The sequence below is a fragment of the Salmo trutta genome, chromosome 37 (genome assembly GCF_901001165.1).
Source record: "Salmo trutta chromosome 37, fSalTru1.1, whole genome shotgun sequence".
Lineage (NCBI taxonomy): Eukaryota > Metazoa > Chordata > Actinopteri > Salmoniformes > Salmonidae > Salmo > Salmo trutta.
The window spans coordinates 11,796,061-11,804,902 of NC_042993.1; the positions used below are offsets into that span (position 1 = coordinate 11,796,061).

Sequence of the window (8,842 nt, forward strand, 5' to 3'; positions counted from 1 at the left end):
CAGACAACCCCTGAAGTGCCCCCCCATGTGCATTTTACCAGTAGGCCTATGGTCTCATGAGTCTTCTCAAGTACCCCCTGTGGATAGGCTAAGTACGAGAGGCTGCCTGGATCTTTAATTTAAAGACCCTTGCTCCCTTCGGTCTCAACGTAGACTTTGATCTGAAGCCATTCTTGTGATTATTGTGACTTTGCCATTGTAATTGTTTGTAAGCTTGTGTAGTCTAAAATGTATCTATGATCGTATGCTATCCATTTGTTCTTTTGTATGTTCTTTGTATGCCATTTTTATATTTCAGAGTTAACCAATGATATTAGGCCACATTTGGCCATGATTACAGACACCTGTGTGTCTTCTGACACTATATAAACGAGTCATCTCGCAGTGTTTGTGATGATACCCTGATGAAGACAGCTTGGCTGTCGAAACGTTGGATATTACATTTTAGCATCTGAGCTCCTAGAGTGTGCGACTCTCCCTTATTTTCAAGTTTTCTACTCCGCTAGCCAGCACCTCGCCTTAATAGGTGTGCGTTTCTTTTTCTTCTAGATAGGCTAAGTACTCCCAGGGGTCCTAGTACCCCTCATTGGGAACCACTGATCTAGGTAGCAGAACCATTTTGTGAATTGAGAAACATGACCACAATATAGTGAAAAGATGATACATGAGAAAGCCTTTCAAAATGATACCAACATTCCTGGTCTGGTAGTTTGGGAACACCTCACCTTGACAGGTTTTCTGATCTTGAGAAAGACACCATGGTTTTAAAGGCTTGGCAATTGCAAATAAATAATCTCTTAAATTGTTTTAAAGTGAAATCCCAATGGAACTGCACATGTAAAAAAAAACTTTTCTAATTACTTTACAAAATGGACAGTCATTATTACCGCAGACCATCTTAACGGTTTGCATGTGTCCAAATCTATCTGCAAAAACATTATTGCCACTTGGTCTTTAGCAAATTGTGCTCAACTACTAGCTTCAATAATGCTCTCAGAGCATATTAAGATATTATTCCCACACCATAGCATTTCCAGGGGTAATGTCAAAGGTTTAACTGAAGTAACCAAAACAATCTAAAACATTGATACAAAACAAACCTCAAATTCACATGATTGTAGAAAATACATAAAAAATCTCAGTAATTCCCAGTTCTTAAGACACCATCTCGATCTATGCAGCGCTACATCAATGTCATCCTACTCTGGTTCAGAATGAATGACCCACCCAACCCAAGAACCATACTGGTTGTAGTTCCTCAATTCATTGTTAATTTAAAAAAATTTTTTTTAACACTTGTTAAACTGCTCCATCATCAAGGAAAGAATCCTAACTTCAGACGTGCACGTAACTCGGACTTCCGTAAATCATGAATTGAGGTCTGCATAACAGCGCAACAATATATGGTATGTGCATCGATCTCAAGTTAGGGTTCGGACCTCCGGATAAATACCATGCATAGTTTCCATTATCCAAGGTTATCGGACCCATGAGAACTCTGGTGCTTCAGAAACTTCTGCAAGGAGGAAAAAGTCTCTGTACACTCAGTGCATTCATACAGCACCTCTGCTGGACCAATTTTTTCACCATTCCCACCCTTGACATCGTCAATGTCCCCATGACCCACTAAATCCTTTACATTGTCTTGGTCAGAGTCCAGGTCTGGATTGGAGTCAGCAGTGGGAGATGCCTGTCCTTCCATGTCCGTTTCCCCCCTTGACTGACTTGGGTGAATCTCAAGATGGCGTCCTAGAGCAGAAGAACTCCGGAAGCGACTTGGACAGTGAGGGCACATAACCATTTCACTACCCGGTTCCCTTTTGTGGTACCGCAAATGCCGTTGGTACACACACAGCAGCCCAAACGTTTTCCCACATTCGTCACACTTGTAGTTCCTCCGTACCTTAGGAGCAGCGGACACTTCTCCAGTAGATGTGGTTTGCTGATCTTCACCATTGTCACTGTCCAAATCTGCAACAACACCGTCTAAAGACTTCTTGGGTTTTATTTCAGATGACGCATTCTGTTCCAACACATCAGAATTCAATTGGGAACCGCCATCTGGTTTAGAATGCAATGCCAAGTACTTAAGACTTGGCTTCTTCTCTAATTCAGGTTTGTGATACATGGCTATATGCCTCCGGACATCACAGCGTTGTGGAAAATGTTTCCCACAGAGAACACAAGTGTGAAGAGTTCCCTTGTGGGATCTATTGTGCCGAGACAGACTACTAGAGTGACTGAATACACGGTGGCAGTGTTTGCATGGATGTAATTTTGTCCCAGAGCCTTTTTTATAAAGAGGCGGCCTTCCTCCCTTCCTTGCAGGTGCTTTTGTTACGATGCACTCAATGCGAGTATACCTTTGCCACTTTTTTACAACTCTTTGTGACTCTGAATCCTTATTTAACTTGTCAATTTCTTCCTGTGTTTGATGGGTAAGATGATGCTCCTTCAAGTCTGTTAACTGCTGGAAGCGGTCTCCACACAAACCACAGCGGTATGGTCTGAAAGAGGATGGTGTTTTGGAATCAGATTTGCCATTGTGGGTCTTCACATCAACAGTTGCGTCACTGCTGTACTGTTTGGTCACATCGGTAGTAGGGGTGCCGCTGCTGTACTGTTTGGTCACATCGGTAGGGGTGCTGTCGCTGTACTCTATGGTATGTGATAGCTCATCTTTCTGAGACTGTTGCTCGATTTTGGATGAAGAGTTCACAGATAATGGTTTGTCTTTGGAATGACTGAGTAAGTGGCTCTGCAAGTCAGAGAGCCAGAAAAAACATAGATTACACTTCTTACAGAGATATGTTTTCTGTATTATGTTCTCTTGACCATTGTCTGACTTCCCCATTTGTTTGAGCCCCAGCGATCCATGCTGCTCTTTTTGATGTGCATACAGGGTCTCTTGTTTCAGAAAGCGTTTTCCACACTGACCACAGCAGTAAAATATTTCATGGGCATGTTCTTGGAGATGTTCCCTTAGCCTCTCTTTATCTGTGAAGATCTTGCAACACAAGGTGCACTTATAACCTTGCTCTAAATTCCGATACTGTTGATGGCGTTGTAAACTCAGCTGGTTGTTAAACGATTTTCCACATGTTTCGCATCGGTACTGTTTTAGAGGAGAGACACTGCGGCACTGGAGGTGAGATACTGTGTTAACACGTAGATCAGTTTTTGCTGGCTTAGTTGTAAGTACAATGGTCTTTGAATTCTGATAAGGTGAAGGAGTTGAAGATGGCTGTTTGACAGAAGAAGGGTTGTTTGATGGTCCAGATCTGTCAACCACTATGAAAGTTCCATTTTCATGGAGAGCATACTCACGGGGAACTTGAAACCCATTGGGCAAACTGTCAAGGGAAAATGAATCTGTTCGTTCATGAGTCCTGAGTCGTTCATGAACAGTAATGTGTTTAACCAAGTCAAGGTAGCGCCTGAAGCCATCCCCACATTCTGTGCAGATGAAGGCATCAACATCTGGTTCAGCGGAGCTTACGTAATCCATTAGGGTGTGTTCAATGATCAAAGTTCAATGTTAAACATGGTTAGTTCCATTCTTCATGAGCACCTTGTTTTGTAGAACTCTTCCTTTGTCTGGTCAACAACTGAAAGAGAAAAAATAAGTTACTACTTCACCAAACATATGGGGTGCTGGTCCTGACTAACTATAACAGTTTTATTACAACACCATGAGTAGGAACAAAAATTATTGGATGCTACAAATTTCTATGCCTCTCCTGCGCTGCAAAGCCTCTCCTGCGCTGCAAAGCCTCTCCTGCGCTGCAAAGCCTCTCCTGCGCTGCAAAGCCTCTCCTGCGCTGCAAAGCCTCTCCTGCGCTGCAAAGCCTCTCCTATATCGGCTTTCAATTCAGTTAAAAAGGCTGACACTTTTTGAAACAAAGGAATTCAGTCTCATTCAAATTAGATGGAGACAATTGACACACCTGTATTGTCCGGATACTAGCTCCTCCTATTATCAAAACAGCCTAAAAAGAGCAGCCAAACAGTTACCTTGATCGAAACCTTACTTTGCTTCCAATACCCTCAGGTCAACCATTTTGATAAGCTTTCTTCACACCCAGTAAGGATGGATGAGTGATCAAGTTTTATGTGACAGTAACTATCAAACACATTTCAGAGATTGGTAGGAAATGGACACAGTAATGATTAAAATTATGCTCCTTTTTAACCCAGTCTGACGCAAAACATGAAAGTCCACTTTTTGTAGTAAAAAATGTCATCCAACGGGTTTCCCCATGACAAAAGTGAATGGTACGCACACCCTCAATCTTTTAAGCATTTAGACTTGTGCTTTACAGCGTCTTCAAGGCGGCTTTACACAGTGAAGTATACGGAACACTTATGGCGTACACAGAGTAAAAAAATTCAGCAGGTCCATGACAACATTCGTATCCCTTGAGTGTGGCAAATGTGCACATCCATTTTGGCTGCATGTCACTTCTATCGTTCACTTCCCGAGATATTTCCATAGACCATCTCTCACACTACATAGCTAGCAGCTTGGTGCCTGGCTGTTTTTTACAATATATATACAAAACATTGTTAAAGTTCCACAAATGGCCTATCTAAACTATTAGAGTGGAGCGCAGCAACATGTGGTTTCCAGACATTAGGCTACGTTAAAATTGCTGGGCTTTATTGCATACAAGTACAATCATTTAACATCAACCTTAGCATTAGTACCCGCTCTAGGAATAATGCAGATCATATTTTTACAGATGAAAGATGTTAGCAATGACAGATTACCAATGCATATACACTAGCTACTCTTGAGGAAAATACAGCTTCCCATAGGCCTATTTGTGTCTGAGACATATCCAAATTAGCTAACCAACTAAATTTCGTAAAAATCACTTTTGTCAATAATAATTAGGGCTGTGACGATACCACTACTGCAATATTTTTTCCATGGCAAAAATGAAGACACGAAGCAGACCAAACTCTTTGGTCCTTTAAAAACATGATGTATGTGAAATATTGTGTGCTATAGCTTGGAAAATAAATAAATGTGACTCAATGACAACATAATCATGCTTGTTTCCAACATTAGGGCTGACTTCCTAAAGAAATTAAATATGCTTTGTGTTTATTTCCTTGTCACGTTACTAATGAGTATTGCAATACTGGCATCGTCCCGGAACTACTAATAATATTAAACTGATTATGGCAATACTCAGAGTTTTGCATTAGTCATGTAAACACTTTCCTCTGATTATCTTAAATTAGCATAAGGTCCTAAGCAAAGTAAGCATAAACTGTTAAAACACCTAGTTCTTCATAGAAATTGACTTCTTTTTGCAGAAGGGTGAGCTCTTTACATAGGATTATAGCTATAACTTGCCTTAGTGCGTTACAGCAAGACTGTATAAGACAATATCACCCAACGCAACTAAACCTGTCAGAGAGGAGAGTGAACTACTGTGAACTAACTGTTACTGCGTCTACGGTGAGTGCTGAATAGATAGAAGCTTGCCAGCTCAGTAAAGTGCCAAAAATGCACACCAGCCATTTACTGTTACTTGAAGTGCCATGGAAGGGTGTTGGGTATCGTGACAAACAACGGATGTAAAGCATGTGCCGTTCTGAGAACGTTAAACTCTGGTAACCTCACAGACCTTTAGTGAAGCCCATGAAAACTGGTGTGTTATACAGTGCATTCGGAAAGTATTCAGACCTTCACTTTTTCAAAATTTTGTTACGTTACAGCCTTATTCGAAAATTTCTTACATTACTTTTTCCCACTCAATCTACACACAATACCCCCTAAATAAAAAGCAAAAACAAGTTTTGAAATGTTGGCAAATGTATTAAAAATAAACCGAAATATCACATTTACATAAGTATTCAGACCCTTTACTCAACTTTGTTGAAGCACCTTTGGCAGCGATTACAGCCTCCAGTCTTCTTGGGTATGATGCCTCAAGCTTGGCACACCGGTATTTGGGGATTTTTGCCTCAATCCTGACTAGTCTCCCAGTCCCTGCCGCTGAAAAACATACCCAAAACATGATGCTGCCACCACCATGCTTCACCATAAGGATGGTGCCAGGTTTCCTCCAGACGTGACGCTTGGCATTCAGGCCAAAGAGTTCAATCTTGGTTTCATCAGACCAGAGAATCTTGTTTCTCATGTCAGAGTCCTTTAGGTGCCTTTATGCAAACTCCAAGTGGGCTGTCATGTGCCTTTTACTGAGGAGTGGCTTCCGTCTGGCCACTCTACCATGAAGGCCTGATTGGTGGAGTGCTGCAGAGATGAGAGAACCTTCCAAAAGGACAACCATCTCCAAGAGGAACTCTGGAGCGCTCTCTGAGTGACCATCGGGTTCTTGGCCATCTCCAATCAAGTTGTAGAAACATCAAGGATGATCAATGGAATCAGGATGCACCTGAGCTCGATTTTGAGTCTCATAGTAAAGGGTCTGAATACTTATATAAATAAGTTAACTGTTTTGATTTTTTTTATAAATTTGCAAACATTTCTAAAAACCTGTTTTCGCTTTGTCATTATGGGGTATCGTGTGTAGATTTACATTTCATTTTTATCCATTTTAGAATAAGGAAGGTTGTAACGTAACAAAATATGGAAAAGGGAAGGGGTCTGAATACTTTCCGAATGCACTGTATTTCATCTTTGCAAAGGGTATTCCTCAAGCTCTGTCATTCAAATGTTTTCATAGGTACAAACGATATAGAATGTTACAAAGTAGCGCATCGTAGCTAAGTTTTAATGTATGGGTTGACACTTGTCAGAGACTGGTTCATATTCACGTTTCGCCACCCGCATTTCCATGACGAGTGCTAGCCAGCTAACTAGCTGCGTGAGAGTACTTGACACCGTTCACTGAGGATTAGTGCCACCTGGTATCCTTGGGACATCCCTACGCTAAATCCTACCCATAACCCCTGACCTAACTCGAAACGTATCTGCTTATCTTAATCGGCGTACGGTCAAAATCGAAGCATGCATGCACCAAATTAAACACCTGGTTTTCTGAGCAATCTTTCGATTTATTAAGACATGTAAACAGCTTAAATCGGCTTTCCAGCTGTGTATTTGATCCGAATCAAATAGGCTTTGCAAAAATGAACACTGTCAAGGTGCTAGGACGTTTATTTTTATTAGCAATTTTCTGCATTTATGTAAGTCCCATCAAGTAGCTTGATTTCAAATGTGTCCATGTAAACAGGATTTGAGAAATGCATTGTTTTAAAAAAACTATTATATTAATCTGACTATCCACAATAATCATATTGTGTGCACGTAACCGTGCTCATTTAAGTTTTTCCTTTCAATTGACAATTACCAGAATTTAGTGTCTACAGCCGTACAATCGATGAAAACATTTTTAAATACCAAAACATAGAAAACTTGTCCTGTCCGTTGTTTTCCAACTGGCTAGCATGATGCAGCTCAGTCTTCAGAGGCACATTTTTTGCTGGAATCTCTGCAGTTTACCCTCCTTTCCCCTGAATAAACATTTCCCCCCCAAAAAATACTTTTGCCTTTCTGGTGCTCCTAAATGTTATATGGTGCTTACATTAAATGTTGTTTTCTGAGGTACCTTTGTAGAGCTGTTTTATGCACAATACTTACAGAATTGTTTTAATTTTTTATTCCAGCTATAATAATAAAAACCTTGGCAGATATATTGGTTATGGTGAACATTTCCAAACTAAAAGCAGATCCAAACATCTCATATCAGTCAGGTTCTACAAAATAGCTAACTTTACAGTTCATGAAAACTTTTGTACAGTTATGAAAAATAAGTCAGTAACAGTTGAAAACGCTAGAGATGTCAGATAATTTTTAAAAACATGTAACTTAGCTACCTAAATCAGCTAGCTAGCTATCCATACTCAAAAATACACCAGAAGTGTCCATTTTGAATAAGTTGGCTAGCTAGCGTAGCTACATGAACTGTATTCTTATCTAAACGGAGTTAGCTAGCTAGATACCTTTCACAACCCTCTATGCACAAATAAATCTATATATATATATAATATATATTATTTTTATTTTTTTATTTTTTGGTATATAACACTTCACTAGATACCCTTATGACAGTCTGGCCAATGGCCACACATGCAGAGAACAGCCAGAGTTAAAGCATCGTGACAGCTGTCTTGATAACAACAAAATGTCGGGCTGTGGCTTGCCTCAAACTCTACAAAAGCTATTTAGCGAACTACGTTGTTAGAGAAAAAAACAACAATGTATTTAAACGAAATGCATTGCATCTGGCTTGTAAAGAGACAACCGGTTGACAGCGGCAAGACAGCTAGCTCGCTCAATTCTTCGCTTTTGTTTGCGCAATAATGCCACCGCTACAACTACGTTAACTAGCGTAGATTGCGCGAGGCCTATCTGACCGTCCATAAAGCTTGCTAGCTAACAAGGTTAGGTACCACTTGTATCGGACCGAACTCTGGAATGTACTTACCACATTTCTAAAGTCCGATTAGGTTTGACTTTCTCTGCCCATTCTTTATATCGCTCCACTTATGTTACATTGTGAATCGTGTTGTATCCACCCGGTTCCCCACTAGTTAGCCCCATTTTTTCTACATAGTAATTATAAGAATCAGGGGAGGAGAAAGGGGCGGAGATCATCGCCTATTCGTCTTCTTCTTCTTCTTCTTCTTCTTCTTCTTCTTCTTTGGTATTATGGCGGTCCGCAAACAAATATTATAGGCGAATGCCGCCACCTACTGTATTGGCTGTGTATCACCCTTCTATTCTGTAGAATGAATGTATTACCTTTGTGAAAAATTGCCCTACCAACTAACCCTGCACCCATTAAAACCTCACCACTATTCC

The 8,842-nt window shown here is 40.5% G+C and overlaps 1 protein-coding gene across 1 annotated transcript; it reads right to left on the bottom strand.

Annotated features, from left to right (window-relative positions):
- Positions 1-537: 537 nt before the first annotated feature.
- On the bottom strand, positions 538-8,624 carry LOC115176616 (zinc finger protein 2 homolog). Its single transcript, XM_029736725.1, has 2 exons — positions 8,466-8,624; positions 538-3,608 (listed from the first exon to the last, which is right to left on the bottom strand). The coding sequence occupies exon 2, from the start codon at positions 3,506-3,508 to the stop codon at positions 1,469-1,471; it is 2,040 nt and encodes a 679-aa protein (XP_029592585.1). The 5' UTR covers positions 3,509-3,608; positions 8,466-8,624; the 3' UTR covers positions 538-1,468.
- Positions 8,625-8,842: the final 218 nt, after the last annotated feature.

Coding starts and splice junctions, on each gene's coding strand:
- LOC115176616 (XM_029736725.1), bottom strand. CDS start 3,508: ATGGATTACGTAAGCTCCGCTGAACCAGATGTTGATGCCTTCATCTGC.